Raw genomic sequence first — 26,807 nt, forward strand, 5'->3', positions numbered from 1 at the left:
CATGCCCATCACGGCTGATTTCAAGCTACCAAGGTGATGTCCCAGAACAAGGAATTGGAAAGGGATGCGTGCCATTGGCTCCTCTAAGCAAGGTGTGAGCACACCTCCAGCTGCAATGGGAAGGCATCCAGGCTGAGAAGGCTGTATCTGTCACCATGGAAACTTAGAAACTAGAGGAGACTAGGCTAGGCTCAGTGATTTGTCTTCTAAATGAGGAGCTGAGGTTAATAAGACGGCATCTTTTCAAACATGCACACACTTCTCTGTTTTCAACACTGGGGCCGCCTGGCAATGAAAAGCGTCAGGCTCTCCCTCGTTGGTCCCTGCTGCACTGGGTCCTCCCTACTCTGTTTTCAAAGTTAGGCCGTGCAGAGCTGAAAGGAGAACATGATCCCTCCGAGTCTCTTGCTCCTACCCTTTCTACCTGGGAGGAATCACTTGGATTGGAAGATGGAGAAATAACTGCTCTTAGCATTCACACATCATTTGAAATGTTAAAAAAAAAAAAAAAAAAGACGGATGGGCAGAAAGCATGGTCCACTCACCTTGGTTTTTATTTCATCAAGCTGGGGACTGCTAGTGGATTGGCATAGGTTTTAAAGTTATTGTTTTCAATAAAAATTTCACTCTCGCATCATGAGTACAGGGCACTTTCTGGATCACCGTGGGAAGCCTCTACTCTCTGTTGATGACTTACAGAAACTAGGATATTTAACCCTTAGGATAATGGAACCCAGTGCCTTAAAATCAAGGCTAAAACCCTGCTCAGGTCAGTTCTTATCCAATCACCTCAGAGAACATGCCGGACAAGATGTGTGAGACGGGTGAAATGTTTCTTGAAAATTCAGGTAACTAACCAGGGTGGCGGGGGGGACCTATTAGCCACCTTCCTCCTGCCTCTCCTTGGCTTCAACAGCTATGATACGTGACTCAGAAGAAGGTGACTTCAGGTCAGACTTGAAAGAACATTGTTACATGTAGTACCTGCTTATTTAAACCAGTTTCATGCTAAGGTTGTCTACACACACGAATGTTAACTTTGGGGCGGAGGGTGGGGGAAGAGAGATAAAAGTTGAATCCAGCATAACCATTTCTAAGACATCTTGTCAGCCACAGTTGGGTAACACTAGTTGTTAAACATTTCCCCCTTGGACATGGGGGCCCAAGGGTCCCAGCTGAGCACAATTTAGTCAGTACCAGCTGAAGAATATTTGGGTTAAAGCAGCCACCACTGCATGTGAAGAAGGGCGGCCGTGGCAGATGTGGGGCCAAATGGCCCCTGCCAACCGCACCGTCAGGGTGACTGATGTCCCGTGGAGGTCACCACTTCAGCATGGAGCCCAACGTCCAGGGGTGAGTAAGCAGGTGGACGCCATGCTTCCCCACCTGCCACCAGCACTGTGCGTCCCTGATCGTGACCGGACAGGGTGTGACTCCTGGGGAGTCTAGGAGCTCAAAGGAGTTTCTCAGAAAGAAAAGCCAGAGCACAGCATGTCCCTCGGTCATCCTTTGGTGATAAACAGGGACAGTGCAACATCTGCCCTCGAGGAACCAGGAAGCAGGCTTCAGAGCCCCCCTCGAGCCAGGGAACCGGAATCCCTGGGCTTGCCAGGTGGTGGTGGCTGGTGGTGTCTGCCCAGGCGCCCCAAGCCCTCCCTCCCCTTCTCACCAGCCGTCTCATTCCAAGCCCTCCAGCGGGAGCAGCGTCCTTCACTCAGAGACTGGCAGAATGTTCTGGCTGTGGGAGTCACCGGTGAGGCCGGAGGAGCGGAGGGAACGCCTGTGGAGGACCCTGTTCAGAATCTCCTTGCAGCTCTTGCGGTACTGGTGTCGCAGTAAGGAGTACACGAACGGGTCAGACGCGGCCTTGCTGTAGGCCAAGCACTTGGACAGCACCCCCCAGTGGGAGCTGATGGGCACCACGGAGGACAGCTCCACCAGCCTGCGGACAGAGACGGGGGGACGTTGGTTATGAGAGCTCCAGCCTGAGCCCCTGGCCCCAACTTCAAGCCACGCCTCAATTTCTCTGAGGCTGCCTCCGCCAGTGACTATGACAACACCAGCAATTTACAACCACAGCAGTGATGGCCATTCACCAGGCGCTTCTTGTCGTCCAGGTACGGTGCTAACGACACACTTTACGTGTAATTTCGTGGAACCCTGGGAGATTAGACACCTTCATTTTACATGTGCGGAAACAGACATCCAAATGGGTTAAGTAATTTGCCAGTAAACTGTAAAGGCAGAGATTTGAACCCAGGTCTGCCTGACTCTGGAACCCAAGCTGACCTACGAAATGCACTAATAGCTAATTGCATCCTGGCCATTGGCTCCAATGCTGCTCGCCTGCTGTGTGACCCTGGGCAAGTTGTTTCCCTTCCTGGGGCCTGGATGTTTTATATGAAAAAGGAGGTATTGAATAAGATCATGTCTGTGACCGCTGCAACTAGAAGAGACTGATTCTTTGCTTCAAATCCTAGCTCTGCCTTCCAAGGAAGGTTGCCTGGGAGGAAGGGCTGAGAATAATTTTGCAAACACTCAGCAAAGCTTGAAGTACGTCCTGCATCAGGAAAGGATCTGCTGGTGAGAAAGGCTCCTTCCCAGGGCTGGGATTCTGGTGGCCCCTGGCAATAGCAGCAGTCAGGGTACCTGAAAGTGACCCTCATTCTGTGGGAGGAGGCGAGGGAAGAGGCAGCTCCCGTGTCAGAGGGGCATGGTTCTGAGAGTCCTGGTACCAATCTAATAACTCCATTCAATGGTGCTAAGGCCAGGCTGTGAGGTAGTAAAAGCCTTCCTCTGTGTAAACGGAATTCCCCCCAAATCAAGCCATTTATTCTTTTCTCCCAAGTGTGTCCAGCACCTTTGGCCATATTTGGACATTACCAGCATTAATATAAGGTAGAAATATAAGGCCACAGAGCTGGGAAGGAGCTTAGAAATTATAAATCAGCCCCTCCCCACCCACTGTCAAATGAGGAAATCGAGGCTCAGAGAGGGAAAGGGGTTGCCCAGCATCACACAGCAAGTCAGTGATAGAGCAAGATCCAGCCTCTGTGCTCAGACTAGGATCTGACAGCTGTATTCTACCTGGGGGGCCGGCGGGGGGAGGTCTGCAAGAGAGAAGGCTCTCAGCTTGGTGGGCTGCCCAGGTGAGAACCCAGGTACAGAAAAGACAGCTTGGGCTGTGACTCTGGGCTGGCAACTTCAGTGATTTTCCTGAAGACTCCTTTGGGCTGAGGTTGTGAGGACGAGCCCATGAAGGGAAGGAGGAGGAAGCTGGTGGGGTGAGATCCCCCACTGCAATGACCTCCTTTTCTAATAGATTCTTAATGAATCCATTCTAAGGCCCTTCTATCCGGCGTCCTATTTCCAGCACCACTATCTGCCCTCGCCCTCTGACCCCGAGGGAAACATGGCCATGTCCTCTCCTTGGAAGCCTGAGTGGGGAAAGGGAGCTGTTGGCATTTTGGAAATCTGTACTTTTAAGAAATCTATTTTGGGAAGTGATGAATTTATGAGAACAAAAACCTCCGAGTTTAGAATTCACACCTAATAATACGAATGAAATAGCTGAATGCCAACACATTGTTGCTATGCAATGCCGGATTGCTTTTCCAAAACGTCTAGTCTTCTATACATTGCTAAATGCAGTCTGAGTGCTTTGGCCCACCCAGGAGGATTTACGAAAAGCTAAATATCATCAAACCATCCGGCGAGATCAAAATTATTATTTGCAGGTTCTGTAGATTTCACAGAGTAAAATTATTTGGGACAATTTAAAATGTCACCATTTAGATAAATTAAGAGGTAAAATCTATTGCATTTGATTCTCAGAGATTTTATGTAAAGTCTGAACTTGCCTGGCTCGGTAATAATAATTCCCAGTTAAGGATCTCCTTTGGGCCAAATATGTGAGATGTACAATCTCTAACCTTACAATTATCCCTGCAGAATGGGTATCGTTAGTCCCATTTTACAGATGAAGAAATCAAGGCTCGGAGAGACTGAGCAGCAAGCCAACATCTCTTCCACAGGAAACCCGGTTCCATCTAACTGCAGCCCACATCTCGGTGGCATGATGGGATTCAAATCCCCACATTGCAGATTGGATGGGATGAGTTCTGGGGTCCCTTCCAGCCTCGAGAATCCCCTTTCCATGAAGCTGTTATGTGTTACCCAGCACTTCCGTCACTTGCTGCCTTCTGTGACCAGATGTGGCTGGCTGACCTGCTTTCTCAATTTTCTGTGCACGTGGATCCCCCTGCCACGTGCCTGCTGTGGCTGGCTTTGTTCTGTTCCAGCTCTGACAGTTCCAAGTCCCCACTTGTTTAAGGGGACTGGGCAGGGGCAGGGATTTCCATATTGCTATAACTGCTTCTTTCTTATTTGAGATCTGGGCAGGGGATGACCACGTGGTCCTCTCCGGCTGACCTTTTAGAAAGTGAACACTGCAGCCCGTCTTCTTGTGCCAAGACCAGCTCTGCTCACCTTCTCCAAACACCCTTCCCTCCAGGTAAGGGACGTTATTATTCTGATCAGTCACAGTTTCCTCGTGAGCAGAGTCACTGTGTGCTAAAAGGGGCCTGCCGTGCTCTGCCTCTTCTCTCTGTGCTGCTGCAGGTGGTGGATTATTGAACTTCCCGCTCCTGCTGCTGCCCACAGGTCTGCCCCAAGAGCCCTGGGTTTGGGTGTCATTGGGCTCGGTTGTTAATTAAGTAGACTTTGTTTCCTTTCCTACAGCTCCCTGTTGTAAGTTGAATGATATCTTCTCAAATTCATGTGCTGAGGTCCTAACCCCAGCACCTAAGAATGTGACTTTATTTGGAAATAGGGTTGTTGCAGATGTAATTAGTTAAGAGGAGGTCCTACTGGAGAAGGGTGGGCCCCTAATCCAATGTGACTGTGCCCTTATAAAAGGGAGGAATTTGGATACAGATGCACACAAAGAGAATGCCACAAAAGGAGGAAGGCAGAGATGGGGTGATGCTTCTAGAAGCCAGGGAACCCTAAAGATTGCAAGTGAACCATCAGAAACTCAGGAGGAGGCCTGGAACAGAGTCTCCCTCACAGCCTCAGGAGGAACCACCCTGCCAACACCCCGATCTTGGACTTCCAGCCTCCAGAACTGAGGCCACACATTTCTATTGTTTAAGCCACTCAGTTAGCGGCAGCTAGTTATGGCGGCAGTGCAGGGAAACGGGTCCACATCCACTCAGGAGCCCCATGGGATGCGGGGGGCAGGGTATGAGGTAGGATTTGGTTGTTCGTGGGTCCCTGGTCATAGCACCAACATGGCGCCAAGCCCCGCGGTGCTCCTGGAGCCCGTGGGCACTGAGGGTCGACCCTGCAGACGTCGGCAGCCCCCAGAGCAGGGCACCGTCCCCTCCCTGCCCTCGGGGAAGCAGAGTGTTTCCACAGCCAGTGCTCCCTGGCCCCTGCCCCCACCTTCCATTAAGCACTAAGGTGACTTTCCATGTGCAGCCTGAGGTATGTACCAAAAAACCTCAGCCATCAGGCTCCATTCAGGAGGAAACATTTATGCTTCTGTGCGCAAAATGCACACATGCCCGCCCCGGACAGCCTGACACCACTCCCCCGAGGACCCCTGGGCTGACAGCCCACAGGCTGGGCAGCAGGGCAGGCTGAGGGGAGGAGGAGGGGGAGGGGAAGCCAGGGCAGGAGTCTGCTTTCTCCAGCATCTCAGGGGACTCTGAGGCAGGTGGCTCAGAGATGTGCTGTGAGCACCTGGGGGCGTCTGGGCAGAGCCTGGCTGGGGGTGCCAGGTGTCAAACACTGCAGGGTGTGGCCCAGGGCCAAATCGGAAGCAGAGCACAGAGATGTCACTCAGGGTGACCCAGAGCAGATACCCACACTCTCCCCCACCACAAGTCCTACATGCCTGGCCCCACCTCTCACCCCTTTGTTCTGTATTTGTTCTGGGGGCCTTCTCCAGGGAGCCACCTCCTCTCTCTCGACACAAGGCCCTCTGATCTGGGTCACTGGAAGGTCTCTGTGCTGGCTGTCACAGCAGAGGGCTGACAGGCCAGGAAGCCCACCCCCTCACCCTTCACCCACAGGGCGCTCTCATCCCCACCTGGCAGGCTGGCCATCTGGGTCCCTGGAGGGAGGATGGGGGTACACTTGACAGAACCCCCAGGCACGCTCTGAACCCCCGGAGAAACCGATGTCTCAATTCTGCTCGACAATGGGAATCTCCACAGAAACAAAATTCTGGAGATGTCGACTTGAAAATGCACAGCGTGAGAGTTGAGAGTTAAATTTTATTTGGGGCAAAATGAGTACAGCAGCTCGGGAGACAGCATCCCAGGTAGCTCTGCGAAACTGCTCCAAAGAAGGAGGGGGGGAAGGTCAGTGTATATGTGATTTTGGTGAAGGGGGACTACACGCAATCGAGCACATATTTTTTAGCAGGGGAGAGAACAAGACCCGTAATACCAGCAGCCCCAGACCCAGCTGCTCCTCTGGATCCCCAGAGGCTCATTGCTTTGGCAGCTGCTTCACAAACATTGTCTCAAGCCCCCCGACAGTGTTCCTTGTTCTTCGCACTACAGAGGAGGACCTGAGGCAAAGTGACAGGCCAGGCCACATGGCCTGGATGCGGAAGAGACAGGATTTGAACCCTGGACTGTGGGTGCAGAGACCATATGCCTGTTTGGTGCCAGGCTGCCCCTCCCAGCTCCTTGACTCGGTTCCAGGTGCAGTCAAGGCCTTTCCTGTCAACCCTTGAATTTAAAGTGGTAAATTCACACCTCTTCTTTATACTTCCTGTGCCTCCATCCTCTCCCTGCTGCCACAGACACACACACACACACACACACACACACACACACGCTATGCGCCAAATGCAACGTGGGCCACAGAATATCTTTTGGAAGCAAGCCCAGTGTCTTCCCAAGACTTCCAGAGAAGCTGGTCTACATATTTGAAGATGTGTCAGTAATAAGCTGAGGCTTTAAATGTTCACGAGACATTAGCAGGGAAAAGGCATCCTATTAATAGAATATGAACACCGGACAGCCACCTGCCTATTAAACCCCTCTGTCATCTTTCCGTGACTCTGAAAAGCCACAGTAATGGTGCTGGCAGGTCCACTAATGCCTTGAAGCCCCACTCCTATGATCTGGGACAACCATAATCACTTGTAAGCATGTATCACTGCGGAGAGAATAGCCTTATGAAAGCTTCTCGACATGTGAATGTTAATTCAGAAAAATTTAATTAAAGCTTTTGCATGAGAATCTGTTGCAGATCCTCAGACCCTGCTCAGACATTCTGGAAAGAGCCAAAGCTAGGGCTTTGAGGACCTGGGAGCCGGTGGGAGTGCATGAATAGAAGGTAGTAACTGCTATTTTTTTTTTTTAAAAATAAATTTATTTATTTATTGGCTGTGTTGGGTCTTCATTGCTGCACACGGGCTTTCTCTAGTTGTGGCGAGCAGGGGCTACTCTTCATTGTGGTACGAGGGCTCCTCATTGCAGTGGCTTCTCTTGTTGTGGAGCACGGGCTCTAGGCACTCAGGCTTCAGTAGTTCCGGCACACAGGCTCAATAGTTGTGGCCCACGGGTTTAGTTGCTCCATGGCATGCGGGATCTTCCTGGAGCTGGGATTGAACCCGTGTCCCCTGCATTGGCAGGCAGATTCTTAACCACTGCGCCACCTAGGAAGTTCCTTGACCCTTATTAAGAGTGAGTGAGAGTGAGGGCAGAGGTTTCCAACATGTCCTTCTGTCATCTGATATGCTCCAAAGCACAGGGACAAGGGGCTAACTTTGGCTGACTGGTGCAGTTAGGGGAACCATCTTCCTGAGAGGTGCTGGCTGCGTGTCAGCGTCGGGCCGCCCAGGTCTGACAATGGCTCCAGTTGCCAGCATCGATGGTCCAGGTCCACACGAGCTGCTGCCAGCCAGGTGGGAGGTCAGAGGCGACTCCATGCGAACCTACCGCTGCTTCTAGTGACAGAACTCACTCGCCTACCTGTCTTTACCTGCAGGAGTCTGGATACTATGTTTGGGTTCACGCCACGAGGCCTGGGCATGGGAAGTTGGATCAAAAGCCTGCAGATGAGCATTTCTATATTTTCAGTGCCTGATCCCCAGGCTTTGGAGATGTAACATGGCCACAAAGCTAAATTATTGCCAATAGGCCTGGTGTTGACCTTTAACCCTTGGTTCCACCCGTCGCTACTTCCATGGCCTTGGGCCACTCCTCTCACCTCACTGACCCTCAGTAAGATGAGGATTCTAGCACTCCCCTTGAAGGAGAGGTGGACTGGGTACAGTCAGGTATGTACTGGTACCTCCTGAGTGCATTACAAGTGTTGAATAAGTGATAGGTATGCTTATAAAGACTCCCTGTTCTCCAATAAGGGAAGCCTGAGAATCTACTGGAAGACTTGAATGGTTCTTGACCCAAGACTGATGTTTCCCAATCAGAGAAAGTTATCAGGCAGATGTGAAGAGATGGGGAATAAAGAGAAGGGGCCCCCTCCCCTCCAGCTGGACCTTCCTGATTAACTCACAGGGGTGGCGAATGTCACAGCACAAGCCCCTTCTCTTCCTCCAAGTTCTGATTCTGCCAGCTCCCGGCATTCCCCAAGGTGGCCCTGACATTAACCCACATGCCTGCACACCTCTCCACCTATAAGGCTCCAATGGGAGGAAGCAGCAACGTAGGCTGCCTGGATAGAAGTTGTCATTGTGGAGCTGCGGGAAACAGTAGTTTCTGCACTGACATCTCAATGAGGGGTTTAAGTGACACTCGAACATCTTGATCTTAATCATCTCGGAAGCTGCAGCTTTCTGGTCCTGAGTGGGTCATGGCACAAAGTGCCTTCCTACACCCTCTGGGAGGCAAGAGGGAGCCTCCATGCTCTTAGAGAAGGAGAGCCGTGCAGGGCAAGGGGCCCCACACATGGACTTTGGCTCCAGGCATAGCCCAGGCTGGAACCCTGGCTGAGTTACTCACTGGTTTGGCTTCAGAACCCCTCTCAACACTGTGCTGCCTTGCCACAGGCAGTGGATCCAGTTGGCCTGCAACCAGCTCACCCTGCCTGGATGAGACACTGCTAAGGAAACTTGCACTTCCATAACCCACGGCTCTAGGTTCTCCATAAGGAATCATCTCCTGCAAGAAGTTAAATTCTCAACTACGTTTCCAGAGCAGGGTCTGACTTTGGCTTCTTCTGAGACTGGGGTGGTTGTGTCTACACTCGGAAACCAGCTTGGGAAGAACAGCAGGAGAATCAATTCCCACCAGAAGCATGAGTGGTCCCGATTCCTGGGCTGGCGACAGTAGCGTGCACCATACTGAATCCCTTGCATGGATTATTTTATGTATTCCTTACTAGAGGCTGATTTCTCCCCACAATCAATGTCCAGCTCTCAGCCCAGACAGTGTGAGATGGGAGCGTTTAGGTCAGAGTCCTTGGAGGTGGGTGTCAGAGCAAATCCCACCCCACCCCACCTCACCCCATTTGGCAGTCTCCCTGCCCTGGTGGTGGAAATGTAGCTCTAGTGTGATCCTAGCCGCGCCCAGCACACACCTGGAGCCCAGAGGGCCCCCCGCATGTGATGAGCAAATTCACATGTGTCCATCTCCCTGGGGTGTGCCCAGGGGCCCCAGCTACCACAGAGACTAGGCATCTCATCAGAATCTCTTCTGCCCTCAATCATGGAAAGCGTGTGGGGTTGGGGCGTGGACAGGGGGAGGTGGTTCCAAGAGGGGTGTAATTTCAAGAGGATTAACCACAAGGATCTGCCTGCCACAAACTCCCTCCCTGTCACCCAGTGTTGGGACCTGATGTCCCCTCATTCGGACCCTCCGAGGACTCCTGCCTCAGTGCACCTGACTCCACAGAGGAAGACACTGATTTTGGCCACTGCTTATCTTCTCCTGTACAAACTCTGACATGGAGCAGGGCGCTGGTGGGGGGAGGAGGAGGGAGGAGCTCTGAGCACTCTTGCAGCCCTGCCAGAAGGGCAATCCCGGGACCAGTGGGGTCCTGGTCAGAAATTCACGACGTGGGCAGCTAAAGGTCAAGGGAAAAAAGGAAGCTGGGAGCAAGGGCATCAGCAAACCCAGACCCCAGGTTCCCTGACTACAGGCGGACACTGTCCAACAGAAAGAGGTGAGCCCCAGGTGTGAAAGGAAACAGGTGAAATTAATTATAATTACAAATCTTATTTAACCCAACATAACCAAGATAGCACCATTTCAGTATGGAATCAATATAAAAAGTTTTAATTATATATATTATGCGTGCGTGTGTGTGTGTATGTGTGTCGTGCTAAGCCCTGGAAACCCAGTGTGCATGTTACGTGCATCTCAGTTTGAATAAGCCACGTTCAAGTGCCACAAGGGACCTGTGGCTGGTGACTCCCCTGTGGGACTCTAGACCTGGCTCAGGCTGTCCCTTCAGCTGGGATTGTCCCCTTGCAGAGCCAAGCCCACTTCACGCGCTCCTGCCTCAGAAGCCTGGGGCGCTTCCCCATCAGATGCCATGACACGGTGCTCCACTGGGATGAGAGGGGGTCTCCTGCAGGACCTCGCCAGGCCATGCAGGGTCTCCTTCCTGCCCTGCACAGAGAAGGTGCTAGGGAAATGTGTGCTGAAATGAAATGACAGGATATTTGCATATTTCTTGAGCTTGGCTTAGGGTGGCTCCTTCGTGCACACAGGAAAGTCAAGGCAGGGGATGGATGGGATGCTGGCAGTGGGGGCCCGGGTAGGGGGATTTCACGAGGGCTCTATTTTGTATGCATGAGGTTTCCTGAGTGCAGCTTTTTCTCCTTAGTAAGTTGCCATTTGTCCCATAAAAGATGAACAGTTTTGTGAACGTTTTTTTTAAAACTCAAAATGCATCAAATCCATTTGGAGAGAACATACTGAGTTGTGAATCTCCATCAATTTTACTGAAACTGTTTTTTTCTGGGCACCATTAGAGGGAACCAAGCTATAATAGGAAAAAAAGGAAAATTTTCTTGGGAAATGAGGTTAAGCCAGAGAAAAATCCAATAGTTTAAATTTGGAGCTGCATTACCTATTGTCCTCTGAGGGTTCAAGTTCACCTCATTTGCCCACAAGTCCCCTTTACTGTGGGATATAAGAGGAGGGGTGTCTGAATGCCCACCCTTCCTGGTGCATCTTTTCTCACTGGATTTAATCCCCTTTAGTTCACACACCAGCCAGTTCCAGGCCAGGCACCGTGGCTGGTGCTGTAAGTAGGGGAGGCAGGGAGGGAAACAGGGGAGGGAGGGGGGGGTGCTGACCATGGATGTCATCCAGGCCAGGCCTGTGACACACATGTGTTCCCCGTCCTCAAAGCCCTTTAACCCTCACAGCAACCCTAAGAAGCAGGCACTGCTCACTTCTGGTTTACAGATGACAGGCTGGCAGCTCAGAGAGGCAAGGTCACTAGCCCAAGGCCACACAGCAGGAAGTAGAAGAGCTGGGGTTTGAACCCAGGTAGGTACACTCCAGAGCCCATGCTGATAACCACTCTGCTGCCTGACCTTGGAGAGCATCGGAAACCCACTCTCCCTTCCTGCCTGGGTTTCATGTCCCACGAAAACCCAGATCTCTGCAAGTTCCAGCGTCCTGGATGGACACGGGGGGCCTAGAATAGCGACTCTCCCCCGGGCATAATTCCGATTCCCAGGTTGCCTAGGTTTGGCAGCGTCTGGAGACTTTTCTAGTTGTCAAAACTGGGGAGAGGGAGGGAAGATGTGCTGCTGGTGGGCAGTGGGTAGACAACAGAGATGCTACAAACATCCTACAATGCACAGGACAGCCCCCCGCACAGAATGTCAGGAGTGCTGAGGCCTAGCGGGCAGTTCTAGAAGGAAGATGGCTCTGCTCTGCCCAGGGCAGACCCATCTGGAGACCTGCAGACAGTCTTATGTCCTGTGTTTAAAGTGAGGAGGGAGAGGCGTGCACAGAGAAGACAGTGAGAAACACTCTGGGGTTGTGCTGTCTGGAGCAGGGAAGACGGGGTCTGCTGTCGGGGACCCTGGCCCATGGCTGCAAATCAGCAGGGCCCCTCGGAGTAGAGGACAGCTTCTCCAGAGCTGCAGAAAGCGGGATTGGGGACATGGGTGGAGCTACGGGGGGCCAGGCTTCAACTCAGTATGAGGAGGGACAGAGGGAGACACGGGGACCTGGGCACAGTGAGCTCTTCCTCCCCGGAGCGTGACTCTGGTGATGGTGAGGCAGGGTGTCCCTTCCAGGGCCTCGCCAACTGAGGATGCTGGGGGATGCCTGGGTGGGCTGTGCGGCCTCTCTTTCACACGCAGGCACACACGTGCACACACGCCCCTGCACACAAAACCCTGCACAGATCCTACTTCCCAGGCTCAACATCCATCTCCTAACAGAACCTCAAAGTCCTTTTTATTGTCACCTTCCTAAATAGTTAAGCCATTTTAGATACAAATTTGTGGGCTTTTTCCCCTCCAGTGAGCAAAACTGAGTGGGTGATAATAATGGGTGATCATTTCTTTTCTTTTTATTCTTTTCTTTGTTTTTCTTTTCTTTTTTTCTTTCTTTTCCTTTCTTTCTTTTCTTTTTTTCTCTTCTTTTTTTCCTTTCCTTTTCTTTTCTTTTCTTTCTTTCTTTCTTTTTTTTTTTCTGGCTACATCGTGTGAGGAAAATTCTGGAGCTGGAGCAGGCTGGCTCCTGGAATGTACAGCCCTGAGGCCAGTGCACTGCAACCTTGGCTGGCATGGGGGAGTTGGGATTGGGAGAGAACGTGACAAGTTCACAACATGTGGACCGAAAGGGGCAGATCCCCGGAGCCGTGGGATGGGTGGGCCCACGTGGCTGGGCACGGAGCACGCTCCCTCCTCCCTGTGCAGGTGGCACGTAGCGCCTGCTGTGCAGGGTGTCAGGCTGTGGATGGCGGGCTGGGCTCTCCTGCCCTCAGTGGCCCAGGAGAGCCCAGCCTCTGGGGTTGGGAGCTGAGGGTAAGAATGATGTGATTTGGACATCAAGTGGGACAGAGTCTCACCACCTTTCGGTCCCGAGTCTATGAGGCTGAAGAGAAAAAGCATGTGTCCTTCCTTCTCACTAAACCTATCAAGTTCATTCTCATCCCCCCATTCACCCTCTGGAAAACATTGGCCAAGAGAGACTGGCCACGGTGAAAGGCCACGCGGGCCCTGCTCTGCTCTCCGGAAGCCTGTGCCCACCCCACTTGCCCAAGCGCGTGTCCCGCCGGCTGAGCTCACCTGGTGATCACGTAGGGCGCAAAGCACACGAGGAAGGTGCCTATGAAGGTGCTGATCTTCTTGGTGGCACGCTGCCGCCGCCTCTTCTGCTCCTCCAGACAGCGCTCCCGCACGCTGCGCGAGAGACAGAGAAATGGTGAGTCATGGGCAGGCCTGCCGGGGCACCGTGAGGTACCATCTGTACACGCAGGCAGTGGCCGCGAGGGTAGGAACTTAGCCACGGAGTCAGAAAGACCTGAGCTCGAGTCTGGGCTGTGGGCATGTGACCTTGGGCACCTTGTGTGACATCAAGAAGCCTTGGGGTCATCGTCTCTGGAATGTGGATAGTGATATAATAAGATGCTGCAAAGGGCTGCTTGGAGAATTAAATGAGTGAAGCACATGAAGCAATGAGTCCAGTGCCCGAGCAGGTGCAAATACAAACTCATCAGTATTACCCGTATCACTCACTGATCATGTGCTATGGGCCAGACTGAGTCCACAGTCCCTAAGTAGTATCTTTAATTCTTATTTTTACCACAGTTGATCCTGCCAGGTGGGTTTTACCTGCCAGGTGGGTTTTACCTACCAGGTGGGTTTTTACCTGCCAGGCGGGTTTTACCCGCCCTGTTTTACAATGAAGACCATGAGTTCAGTGAGGCCAAATGATTTGCTTGGCTGGTAGGTGGAGGCAGGATTTGAACCTGTGTCCGCGTGACTGAAAGCTGGTCCTCTCCAGCTGGGGTGGCCTGGACTCTGTGTGTCATGTGGCCCGGGGCTTCCTTTCTTCCACACCTTCAGCCCTGTTTCTTCCCAACCAAAGCCTCAGCTCTGTCTGGAGCTACAGATAACACATTATGTGGTGACTGAAGGAGAAGCCACTTGATTTGTTCAGAGGTGAAGCTTGGTGAAACTACGGGACTGCCAAGTCCCTGGAGAATCGGGGACACGGCTCCGAGGACGGCCGCCTATGCCTCTAACTACACCCTGTTCCTGACTCTATTCTGCTCCCGTTCTTTCGAGAACTGACATCTCACACCAGCTGGGAGCAGTGGTTCTTTCAACCCATTCCTGCAGCCACAGGAAAGGCACAAGCAACAGTCAGTCTGTCCATTTCCACAGTCGAGGCGCTGGAAAGGCGAGCCCAGCCGTAAGGTTTTACGTGCTCCAGACCAATGTGGGCATGTGTTTCTACTAAAGTAAATCAAATGATTCCAAAAGTGGATGGGGAGGAAGACTGTGGACAGAGTTGCCCAGGAGTGAAGATAACTTGGCAGAGGCAGGCTTGGGCTGCAGTGACCTGGTGCTGAAATTAGGTCAGTCTGTTCAGTGAAAGCCAGGAGCGGAGAATATTCACCATCGGTTTGTGAGCAGTACACATGTCAGGGCGGCCTCCCCTTCCTTCCACAAGAACCATCATTTTAATACTTAATCGAGACTCTGCTTTATCCAATTTCTGATCACAGATGGACAATTCCATGTGAGTTTGGACTGAAGGCCCCTGAAATCCTTGCAGGATTTTTTTTTTCTCCCTTGACTTGTATCTTTCCAGGAATTTAGAGAGTTGGGAACTGGAGTCTGGCCCAGTACAGACAGATTTCGTACTGGCTGAAAATGTATTACTCATGCCTAACATTATGAATTAGTTTCTAATAACTAATATTAATCACCATCCACATTTCTGGAGTTTTCATATGTGCCGTCTTAGATACTGTGATGGGGGTTCATATCTATTTGCTGCTTGATACGCACATCTCTGTAAGCAAAGGACTGAAACCACTGTAGTCTTCATGTTTTCAGATAAGGAAACTGAGACACAGAGGAGTTAAGTAACTTGCTCAAGATCACACAGTGATCTGGTGAGGGCTGGCAGTAGGGTGACCTCAACTTGTCCCAGATAACCAGGACTGCCCCAGTTTTAGCACTAAAAGTCCAACAGCCTGGACAGTTTACACATGACCGTCCCGCCTTTAAAACAGAAGGTTCTGCCTCTGAGGACCTGCTCCATCTCCGGCAACCCAGAATGGCTAGTCTCCCTAAGGGATGGCAGGATCTGAACCCAGGCTGTCTGACTCTGGAGACTTGAGTGTCACCTGTCCACTCCTTGGGGTCATTACACATCCCTGGGGAGGAACCGAGGCATCACCTCGGTTCAGAAAATCTGAAGGATACAGTCGAGGGGGCAGCGGACAGAGGAGCGACTTTGCCTAAAGCCACACAGCAAGAGTCAGTCTTAAATCTCCTCATTTTCCATTTACACTTGGGTGTCTGCAGACTTTTCTCCCAAAGTCCTCCGGCTCTTGTGACTTGCAGAATACAGGAGGGCACCGAGAGAAGGCCTAGATCCCCACCCTGGAGGTCTGGTTGCAGTGAGGTGACCAACTTGTCCTGATTTGCCTCAGACTGTCTTGGTTTTCCAACTCAAAGTTCCACGTCCTGAGACCCCTCGCGGTCCCAGACAAATTAGGACGACAGTCATCCTAGCAGCGTGTTTGGCACATTCTCTGCGAGACAGGACTGCTTGTTTTAATGTTAAAATACTTCCTCCCAATCTCTTAGTGCCACAGATGTAGGAATTGCTGGAGATTTGGAGCATGCATTGGGTGTCTTGAGCCAGCCCATGGCACTCACCCCATGCGAGGAGTTCAGCATTCTGGGCGTCTCCTCGAAAATAAGCACCAAAGTCATATCATAAATGACTCATCGAGGGGACACCACAGAATCTGGTGGTGGTGCTGGAACCTGGCCCTCCTCCAGTTTGGGACCCCAACCATGTTTTCCCTTTCTCAGACATTTTAGAATCATCCTGATGAGTGAACAAGCTCTGGCTACACGTCCTAGTCCCAGCTGTGCCTGCATAGCTGTGTGGCCTCAGGAAAGTCATTCAACCTCTCTGAATCTGGTTCCTCACTTGTCTGAGAGGGATTTCATAGGTACAACGATAACTAGAGCTACCATTTATCAGGGGCAGAAGTGACTCACCAGCAACTAAGCTCTTGAGGAGGGAGGAGCTTCCTCTGCCCACCCCCACCCCCCCGGAGGAGGGACTTGGGTTCCTGCTGAGGGTCTGAGGACTCAGCTGTCTCCCCAAGAGCAGCAGGACCCCCTACCCTGCCACACCAGACAATCCTGCCCCAAAGTCCTGGGAAATATTTAAAGACAGATGTTGGTTAAAGCTTTGAAAGTCTTCAGAAGGATAAACAGAAACATTTCAGTGACTCTACAGGAATAAAACGAACACTTTAGAGGTTAGAATAATCCATGTCACTCTTCTACACCGTAAAAACCTATGGGGAATTAATTTTATTTGTTCCTGCAAAGCTTTGTACAGGAGGGAAAGATTAAATAGCAAGCACTCTGCAGACACATTCCTTCTTTGGGTTCCCACATACAAAGCTCAACATCTTACACCCAGAAAACACCTAATGAGTGTATGTCATTTGAATTAATGAACAACCCTTAAAAATATCTTAGGAAAATTAAGACTCAATCCTTTTTAAGTGACCTTCTCAAAAGAGATGACAGTAGAAATGACAGCTCTAGAATAAATTTTTTTTAAGTGAGACTTAAAAATCTTGAGCCTTTTGGACAAAGCAAGGCTTGTCAATGGATGTCAGGCCATGAACCCTTCCATAGCCGGGAGTCCTTTCTGATTAAGAGTAAAGTGGTCAGCACATGAGCGGCACCAGAGCCAGACCTCTGGGTTCAAATCCAGGCTTCTCCTCTTCATTGCTGTGTGGCCTCAGGCAAGTTACATAGCCTCTCTGTGCATCAGCTTCCTCAGCTCTAAAATGAGGATAATTCAAGTACCTGTGTGGTAGAGTTCTATTGAGATTAACTGAGTTAACATCCCAAAAGTACCTAGGACAGTGCCTAACTCTGAGTAAGCACTTAATCAGTGCAGATCATAATTATTATTCATCCAGCATATATCTACGAAACAGTGGCTATGTTCCAGCACTACCTTGAATCCTCAAGTCACTGGGATCCCTCCCACAGCAAAAATCCTCTTCGTGCATTTACAATGGAAGGAGGGGAAAGAGAGAAAGAGAGAGAGGGCACTGCAACCAGGGACTGTGCCAGACGAGGTCTGAGCTTGAGTCTGGGCTCTCGTGCTGGTTCTGTGATCCTCTCTGGGTCTCCAGGGACGTGACAGATGCTGTTTCCTAATCTCAGTGACACCTGGCATGCTGAGGGAGTGCAGGGTGGATGCTGTGTCTGGTTAACGTCCATGTGAGCCTGGTCACGTGTCTGCCCTGGGGCAGGCTGGCTAGACTCTATAGTCCTGTGTAGTACGAGAGATGCTCTCACCCACACAACCCAGCTCACAGATGGGGAAACCAAGGCTCAGAGAAGACAGGGACTTGCCCACCCGGAGAGTAGGGTGCAGGGCAGGGCTAGCACCAGTTCCTGACACCCAGTCTGGAACTATGTGGCTGCTTCCCTGAACTCTTCCTGCAAAGGAAGAGAATGGATCCAACTTCTCTGCCCAGCGCCCCGCCCCCTCCACAATTTCCGGGTGAGAACAGGGAGGTGGCAGGAGGAGGACAGCAGGGCAGTCTCTCAGGCTCTGAGGGGAGCAATGCAGCTCTCTGGCTTCTCATTATTATTGTTTAAGGCCAGTATGAGAGCAGTGCACCGGCTCCCGAAACAACAGCATAATAAAATCACTTTGCCCTTGCTGTCACATTTTTTCCCCCACCATAGCATTGCAAAACTGAGCTCCCTGAAATCTTGAAGCCCTATAAGGGCCTGTCATTTTATTTATTTGCAGAAGAGGACACTGGGGGCCAGAAAGATTTATGCCACGCCCAGGGTCGCAAATTAAGTTCAAAACAGACCAGGACTCATTCCAGGTCTCCTGACTCCAAGATCTCGAGTGTTCCCCCAGACCCCACTGCCTCCCATCAGATCACTGAGCAGTAGGCAAGCTGTGTCTAGCCACGCTAATACCGAGATACTCCTGGGCCTGTTGGTGGCAGCTGGAGCCCTCGGACTCCCAGGCAGAATCCGCAGTGCGGAGGGTGAGAGGCCCAAATCTCTCCTGGCGGGTTCATTTGTCCAGTGTGTGAGCACTGTGGCAGTGTGGGTGTCCCGAAGGCTGTGACAAAGAGTTTCCTTGAGCTAAAAGGAGATGAGCTCTCCAGCACTGTGACATGTGGGGTCAAAGACATGCTCCCCAGGAGGCTTCAGTAATAGGGCAGAGGGATGGAGGATACTGGGAATATCTGAAAAGTCAGTAAATGAGGTGATTGTGGCCAAAAGACGGTTGGTCTGGGTCCTGATGGATCTCCGGAGGACGGCAGCCGGTCCAGGGCCATGCTCAGAATACTCAGAGAGACATCCAGATTTGCTTTCTGGCTTTTTGGAGAATGAAACAAAAGGCAAGGGAACGAGCTGCCTGATGGTGGAGGAGAGCCTTGAGTTTGATGTGAGCGTCCTGCCCTGCGAGCTGGCAAGAGGGGCCCTGTCCTGGGCCCTGGAAGTGAGGGTCCCACACCTCCCCATGAAATGAAGAGTTCATAGGGCTAAAGGGATGTGCCCACCCAAAGCCCACATCCTCCATTCTAGACCGAGCTCTAGGTACCTGGGACACAGAATTTTTTGCCCAAATGCCCCGATTCTGCTTCCAGAAGGTGAGCAGGCACCTTCCCCGGGGCCCATCTTCCTGAGGGTGGGCTGTGCCACCTGTGTGCTCGTCTTGAGACCAGTGGGGCGACATCTGTGAGCAGCCACTCTGTGTGAGGGAGGCCCCGTTCAGTGCTGGGGGAGCCAGGGGGCGGAGGCGGGGCAGGCAGGCTGCAGGCGGGAGGCCAGCCCTGCCCTCCACACCATGTCTGAGGCTGAACTCCAAGGAGCCTGAGAACTCTAAGTTTGAGTCCAGCCTTGTAAAGTGTTATAAATGTATATATCTCAAGGTAGGATGATAGAACATATTTCATTTAACAGTTTGCAAGCTGAATTTAGAAATTCTAAATATTCACGTAGATGGCTTGTGAAACTCCATTTGCACTACTGCCCCATCCATAAACCTTAGGGGCGGACCTGGGTGAGTCTTGGGTGGGGCCACAGTCTACATCTGTTAAACACGGCAAGCGTGCCCCCTTCCCTGGGGCTCCCAACTTCCTCATCTGCAAAATCAAGGGCACAGGGCTTCCTAGGTGGTGCAGTGGTTGAGAATCCGCCTGCCAATGCAGGGGACGCGGGTTTGATCCCTGCTCCAGGAAGATCCCACATGCCACGGAGCAACTAAGCCTGTGCGCCACAACTACTGACCCTGCGCTTTAGAGCCTGTGAGCCACAACTATTGAGCCGGCGTGCTGCAACTACTGAAGCCCACGCACCTAGAGCCCGTGCTCCACAACAAGAGAAGCCACGGCAATGAGGAGCCCGCGAACCGCAACGAAGAGCAGCCCCCACTCACCGCAACTAAAGAAAGCCCGTGCACAGCAAAAAAGACGCAACACAGCCGATAAAATAAATAAATAAATAAATAAATAAATAAATAAATAAATAAATAAATAAATTTTTAAAATCAAGGGCACAGTGAAGGCCCTTCTGTCCACTATGGGACAATTCTGAAACCCTCCTGCTCAGCACTCAGCCAGCCCCCTGCAGCTCTTGATCACAAGTGTGGGTGTGCTTCACCACCTCTGTCTGAAGTCATTAACCTGTGCCAGTGAGTGGTGCCCTCAGCTGGACAGCGAGAGAAGGGTTGTGGCATCAATGCCCCGGCTCCCCATCTATGGCTCTGGAGGCACCAGGGAGAGGATTTGGCTGTACTTGGTCCGGAGCTGTGGTTTCAGAGAACTAAACCAAGCAAGTTGAGTGGCTGCAGACCAAGTGAGTCATAAATATTAGGAATTGCCAATTCCTTTCCAACTGTAGTAACTCCAGAAACCATCCTAGAAAGGCAGGAGTTGGGGAGGTCTCTTGGGGTCCTAGATTTAATTTTGAGCAGAGAGTCCCTGACCTTTTGGTTGTGCTGAAGCAGAGGACTCCAGCCTGTCACTGGCTGCATTAAACCCTCTGCAGGAAGAGCGGGCATTACTAGGGAGCTTCTTGACAAATGCCTCTGTGGGCCTCAGGGAACTCAAAATGAAGTCCCAGGAGGCCATCAGTGTTGTGGCTGTTAAGTGAATCTTCCAGTGAGCAAAGTCACCTGGAAGATGACAGCCACCCTGGCTGTCCGGATAAGGAAGCCTGGCTTCTGTTGATCTGGTACTGGAACCCCCCACCCCACCCCAACTCCCAACTCCCCACTCCCAGGACCCAGCACCAACTGGCCAGGAAGCTTCCTGGAGCCTTTAGTGCCTAAGACTCAGGGGACCTAGGGGTGGCCCACCTGAGCTAACCCTGCAGTTTCTCATTTGTGGGGAGGAAGAGTTTGGAACCGCCAAGAAAGAAGCCTCTGGATCTGCTGTCAGGAAGCTGGTGCCCTCCTGTGTGGCCCACCACCCACGCTCTCACTCTGGAAACCAGCTCCACAGAGGAAGGCAGGTTGTGGTCACTGAATGGGCAGTGCTGTCACATCTGTCCACTGTTCCATAACCTCAGGCCAGTGGGGCCTGTCTGAACTGGCCGAGGGCAATCCTCCCCCCGGAAGCCCTTCCCCTCCCCAGTGCAGGCTGGCATTGCTCCTTGGCCCTGCAGGGTCCCGTGGCTCTAGGAAGAGGGTCTCCTCAGAGCATCCTGTGTCTCAGAAGCAGTCAAAGTCCCCCTGGAGGGGAGTGGAGATGAGAACAGAGGATCGGAGGCCAGCAGAGCAGCTGTCCCTCCTCCTGACACCCCTGAGAGCTCTCTCTGTAGTGTCTGGCCTGGAGTCCATAAGAGATTTGCAAGCTTGCAGCCAGGCCTACATCCTAACTGGGCTGAAAAGGAGCCACCGCCCTCCTGTTCTGGAAGTTGGAGGGAGAGCAGGGATGGGGCTGATACTGGTCTAAATAAGAACTGATTCTTTTCCCAGCTCACTCCCTCCTCCGCTGTTAGACTCACGGCGAGTGGGCTCACTGTAGAAATTGTGCAAGTTCCGGGAGTTAAACAACATTGCCTACAGCTTCTAGAGCTGTCCCCGTGCATGTCCTAGGGAATGATGCACCTTCTAAAGTGAGGTCCTCCTGCCCCAGGGTGATGGGAAAGGGAACAGCTCTGTGATCATAGCTACAGAGTACTCCTTAAATGACACTGAACCATGCATGGCCACATGCAGTGAGTCAGTCCATGTCTGTGTCAGTGTGTGTGAGCGCCACACCTGTGACATGGGGTGATCTGTGTTACATGTGCAGTTGATATATGAACATTAGGATTGTGTGTGTGAAGTTCACACATTTTCATACATGGCTCCTATGCCCTGGTGTCATTTACATGTACATATTGTGCTTTGATCCAGTGTGTAATGTGGAAGGGCCATCTTGAGGGGAGCAATGAGCATACGCACACATGTCCTTCTGTGTTCAGACAAAGTGACGTTCAAGGTCTTCTCTTTGCATTGCTCATGGACAGAAAAAACTCAGAACTGAAGGAGCCCTTGGTCAGACAGATGCCTCGGGTCTGTTCCCCTCATCTATAACCTTGCTTCCCTCTGGGGCTGGGGAGGCATTTGCACCCTAGGAACTGAGCTCCCTCCCTGCCCCTGGCCACCCCTGCACTGGTACTCTCTGCCTGCTTCACTTTTCGTGCCATCTTGACACCAAAACCCCCTTTCTAGAGTCTGGGGCCCCAGGATGGAAAATAGCAGAGGCCACAGAGGCACACACAGCTCTTCCCTCCTTGCACTCCTCTTCTCTAGGGGAAAGCCAAGGTGAGCTCAGGACGCCTCAGCTAAGAGTTACTCTCCCCGCGAGGCTCTGGGGGATGGCAGGACTTCCCAGGGGCGGGGGTGGGGGAGCTACCTGCACCTGAACTGCCCGCCCCAAGCTGCCTTCCGGAGAAACAGCGGCCAGATTAGGATGGAGGTGGGTGAGCAGATTTTGTCACGGGAGCCTCAGGATGACACTCTCCCTCGCAGGGGCTCTGGGCTCCAAGTCCAGGAGACACGGGACAGTGCTGTCTGGGGAGGGTAAGAAGGGCACCTCCATCCCCTCAGAGCCCTTCAGATGCTCCTTTAAGGACCCGCAGAGGAAGGTGTAGCCTGAGGACTCTCACACACCCAGGAGCAGAAGACAGAGGCAGTGCCAGACGCCAGAGAAAGGAAAGAACCAGCAGAGCAGCACGCTCCTGTCTGAAGAGCTCTTAAGGAGCACTGGAAGCACCCAGGCCATGCTCTCAGGGCCTGATTAGAACCATTTAAAGGCCTTAAACAGTGAACAGAGATCACCGCCTTTCCCTATGCTACTTAAAGTGAAAACTACAAGCATAGAATCAGTATAAGAAGTCCAACAAAGTTCTGATTCTCTGTGGTTTCTACCCTGATGCTTCACAAATGTATATACATTGTTTCACCCACATTTTCGGTGGTCCTGCTTTGCTGATGCTCTAAGCACCTGTCTCGAGACAGGCAACAACAGCGCCCCCCCCCCCCCCCCCTCAGTTTTCCAAAAAGGAAATGGAGACGGTGTTAAAGGGGCTTGCCCAAAGCCGCACATTAGAGCCTGGGGGAGACAAGGAGCCCCTTGGTACCACAAAGATCCTCCTCCTCCACCGAGGAACCCACAGCCCTTCCCAGAGCCTCACCTGGGGCTGCCCTCACCTGGGGTGGATGTCCACGAGCAGCACGAGCGTCTGCATGGTGATTACGTCGATGCGCTTGCAGTGGAAGCGGGCCACCTTGAGCACCTTGAAGTATGTGCAGCAGAGCACGACGAAGGAGAGCAGGAAGCTGAGCGCGTGGAAGGCGCCCGTGAAGACGGCGAAGCGCAGGCGCTCGTCGGACCGCCGGCTGCACAGCGTGCAGGACGCGTACAGCTGGTGGAAGCCGAGCCAGGACAGGGCGAGCGCGGCGGCGGGAAAGGTGAGCGCGTGCAGCCACGTGTAGGCCACCATGAGCGCGGCGTCGCGGAGGCGCATCTTGGCGCGGTAGCTCAGCGGGAAGACCACGGCCACCCAGCGGTCGATGCTGAGCGCGGCCATGCTGAGCATGGAGTTGGCGGCCAGGAAGGTGTCGAGGAAGGCGGCCAGGCGGCACAGGCGGTCGCCGGCCGGCTGCCGCTGCGCCACGACGCCGGCCAGCGTGAGCGGCATGTTGACCACGGTGCACAGCAGGTTGCCGCACGTGAGGTTCAGGGTGAAGAGCGCCGGCGCCTGGCGGCGGATGTCGGCGCTGTGCAGGAGGCAGAGCAGCACCAGCGCGTTGGACAGCAGCGAGACGCCCATCGTGCCCACCAGCAGCCCCGCCAGGCCCGCGTCCCACGAGTTCATGGTGCGCGCCCGCCGCCGGCGCTCAGGGCCCGCCGCCCGGCGCCGCCATGGCGCAGCCCGCCGCCCGCTCAGCCCCTCGGCGGCGGCGCCGCCGCCCCACGCCCCCCGGTCCCCGCCGCCATGGCTCCCCGGAGGGCGCGCGGCCACCCCCGAGCCCCGCGCCGCCTCCCGGGCCGGCACCTGGGCGCGCGGCTGAGCCCCGGAGCCCCGCGCCGCCTCCGGGACAAGCGCCGGTGCGCCGCCCGAAGCGGGAGCTTGGAGCGCCCTCGGACCCTGGACCGCGGGCGCCTGCTGCCCGGCTCTGCCTCTGCTCCTCCTGCCCTCACCCCATCCCTCCGCGCTCTGTCTCGGTTCCGCGCGCCCGCCTGCAACCTCGCTCTCTCTTCCTCGCCTCTCTGCTCGCTCTCCTTGCTCTCCCTTTCTGCTCTCTCCCCTGCACTTTCTCTCTCTCCCCCCGCCCCTCTCTCACCCTTCTCCTGTGCTTTTCTCTCTCCCACTGCTGTGCTCTCCGTCTGTTCTCTCCCACCCCCAATTTTCTCCTCCCCTCTTATTCTTCCCTCTCCTCGTCTCTCTCTCCAGAATCTGGCTGCTTCTATCACAGAGATGCCCGCTGATGCGCGCCAGCGCGCTCACACACACTCGGAAAGAACCAGCCCTGAAGGCTCCGGTGCAGGGTGATTGGCTCCTTGTAGCTTCCTGTCCCCCACCCCCACTCCCCAATCCTCCCTAATGTGTGTCAAAGACGGGCTGAGTCAAGGAAGTCTGCCTGAGAAAAGGGAGCGATGTCCAGGCACCTTCCTGCCTCAGTGCCACCTGTCCCAGCCCGAGTGCCAGCCTGGTCAGAACCTTGACATGGAGGTCCTACCCCAGCTGTCCTGGCTGAGCCTCCCAGGGCTGATGCTTCTCCCTCTCTGGGCTGGGGGAGCTCAGACTCCATTTGCTAAAAGGGGAAGGAACACACATCTCTCCAACCTCCACCATCAAGGCTCTGGCCCCAGCTATCTCCTGGGCCTCCCCAGCCAGTCCCCAGGGCAGCTGCTACACGTCTGGGGGTGCTTGGTGCACGGTGCTCTCTTCCCATCACCCTTCAGCTGGGGCTTCAGCAGCATCCTCCAGCCAGCTGGGGTGATGCTAAGACACACTGTGACACCCCCTAGGTGTTCCCTCAGCCAGGAGAGGCCTTTGTCTGTCCCTGAGCGCTCACAGGTGGCCAGGCCTGCCTGTGCATGGCCAGCCTCAGCAGAGCCCTGGTGGGGCTGATACTCAGTGCTCCCCGCCAGGGTTCCACTATGGTCGTCTGTCAGCTCACACACCACCTGCTCCGGGTCTGGTGAGGCAGCAAGTTTCCTGAATGACGTACCATGCAGGGATTCTTCGGAAAAGGAGGAGGAGGGTAGCTGGCTTGGCTTGGTGAAGACCCCAGGAATTCTGGGCAGGCAGGGTGCCATCTTCCCCTCAGGAAAGGGACCAGGGACTGTGGCCCTTCTGTCATTCTATCAAGACCCTGCAGGGAAGGTGTGTGGATCAGGGCTCCCCTTCCCATCCTGCAATTGAACATTTACCAACACACCCCTGACTTCACAGGATCCTGGCAAGTTGCTGAACCTCATGGAGTCTCAGTGTCCTTTATCTTTCAGAGTTCTGGTGAGAAATAAGTAAGATACTGTGTGTGGAGCTTTGCCCACCAACGGAGATAACGGAACAGAAAGCCAGCAGTCTCCTCATTGCTTGGCCTGTCATGTGGCCTATAGACCTCACGGTTGGCTATGTCTTCATTAGATACTTGGCATTGCATCAGAGTGAGATATTCACCTGTGCGTCTCCCCTGCTCCCAAAGAATTTGTCTCCACACACAGCCCTGGTGTGAGATGGGTGACCAGGTACTGTTTGTGGGCTAAGTGAGTGAGCTAATACATTTCTATGAGCACCATTGGATCCATGATTCTCGTGCTTCAATATTTATCAGAATCACTGGATAAACTTGGGGTGCTGGCTAAAGAGTTAGATTCCTGGGCTATATTTCTGGGGTCTGGGACTCTGCATTCTTAGGGAGTTCTTTAGGCAATTCTGATGAGAGTGGTGCATGCCCATGCCCTGAGGAGCAAACTCTATGAGAAGCAGTCAGGTGGGGCAGATGGATGCCAACTGGTCATCTGGGTACATCCTCCAACAGTGGGCTGATGCTCTGGCCTGGAGGCTCTTGCTGGAGGGTCACCAGTGTGTGTAGGAAGCACAGTGTGAGGTGTTAACTAATCTCTTACAGTACATCAGAGTTTATAAAACACATCCAAACATTATTGCACTTCATTTCATCCCTGCCACAATGATGAGGAGAAAAGATTCTCGTCCACATTTTCGAGATGAGGCTTCCGAGGCTCAAAAAGGTTAAGTGACAGAATTGGTTGAGGATGAAGCCAGCACCTCTAGTGCCATCGCTTGTCCCCTTCTGCATACTCCAGAGGTCCTCAGTCACTTTCTCAAGCAGGCGTCCTTGGTCTGGAAATTGAAGGTATCTCACAATGATGTTGGTGACCAAGTAACCAGGTCCAACAGTGATAAATCAATGAACACACACACACACACACTCACATCATTTTGAAGACCATTTGCTTTCTGATTCCTTAAAGGCAACACTGAAAGGTTAACATTGCAGAAAGACAGTCAGAATATTTTATCTCATGAATATTCCTGAAGAATAGAAGCTCATTTTCTTCTGGTTGTGAAAAATATTTCCTGCTCCCAGTGGGGCTGTGGGAGGACTGACCTCCATAGGGACCAGGTCCTCAGCCGCCAGGCTAGGCTTCACTGAGCACGGGTTCTGACACAGCACCAGGCCAGCAATGAGGTAACACTCACCAAGGAAGCAAGATAATGTCCCTGTCCAGGCCTTGACACAGGGTTCCCACTGCTCCTTGTACAACAGGGCCCACGTGACTGGGGAGATGAGTCTCCAGGGCCTGGGGTGTGCCTGCAAGGGGACCACACTGTGGCCAGATCTGCATGTCATGCTTCTCTGAACTGGAGAGAAGTGACGGGGTATTCATGACAGTGTTAACATGAGTCATTAAGTGCTGTAACTGGGCCGTGAGGGAGGGCTCAAAAACAGGACTGAGTCTCATCCCTTTCGTTGGTTTAATACAGTTCTGTATAGAGGCAGGCGCATGTACACGTCATTGGGAATTTTTGCCTCAACCCTTCAGCGTAGATATCATGATTCCATCTTGTTGAG

General features: G+C 52.9%; 1 protein-coding gene across 1 annotated transcript; it reads right to left on the reverse strand.

The window, feature by feature from the left end:
• Positions 1-1,710: 1,710 nt before the first annotated feature.
• On the reverse strand, positions 1,711-23,578 carry GPR26 (G protein-coupled receptor 26). The gene is made up of 3 exons (XM_057737590.1): positions 22,911-23,578; positions 13,244-13,357; positions 1,711-1,942 (listed from the first exon to the last, which is right to left on the reverse strand). Exons 1-3 carry the CDS (start codon positions 23,576-23,578, stop codon positions 1,711-1,713), a joined length of 1,014 nt encoding a protein of 337 aa, XP_057593573.1.
• Positions 23,579-26,807: the final 3,229 nt, after the last annotated feature.

This window comes from Hippopotamus amphibius, chromosome 5 (assembly GCF_030028045.1).
Source record: "Hippopotamus amphibius kiboko isolate mHipAmp2 chromosome 5, mHipAmp2.hap2, whole genome shotgun sequence".
Classification (NCBI taxonomy): Eukaryota; Metazoa; Chordata; class Mammalia; order Artiodactyla; family Hippopotamidae; genus Hippopotamus; species Hippopotamus amphibius.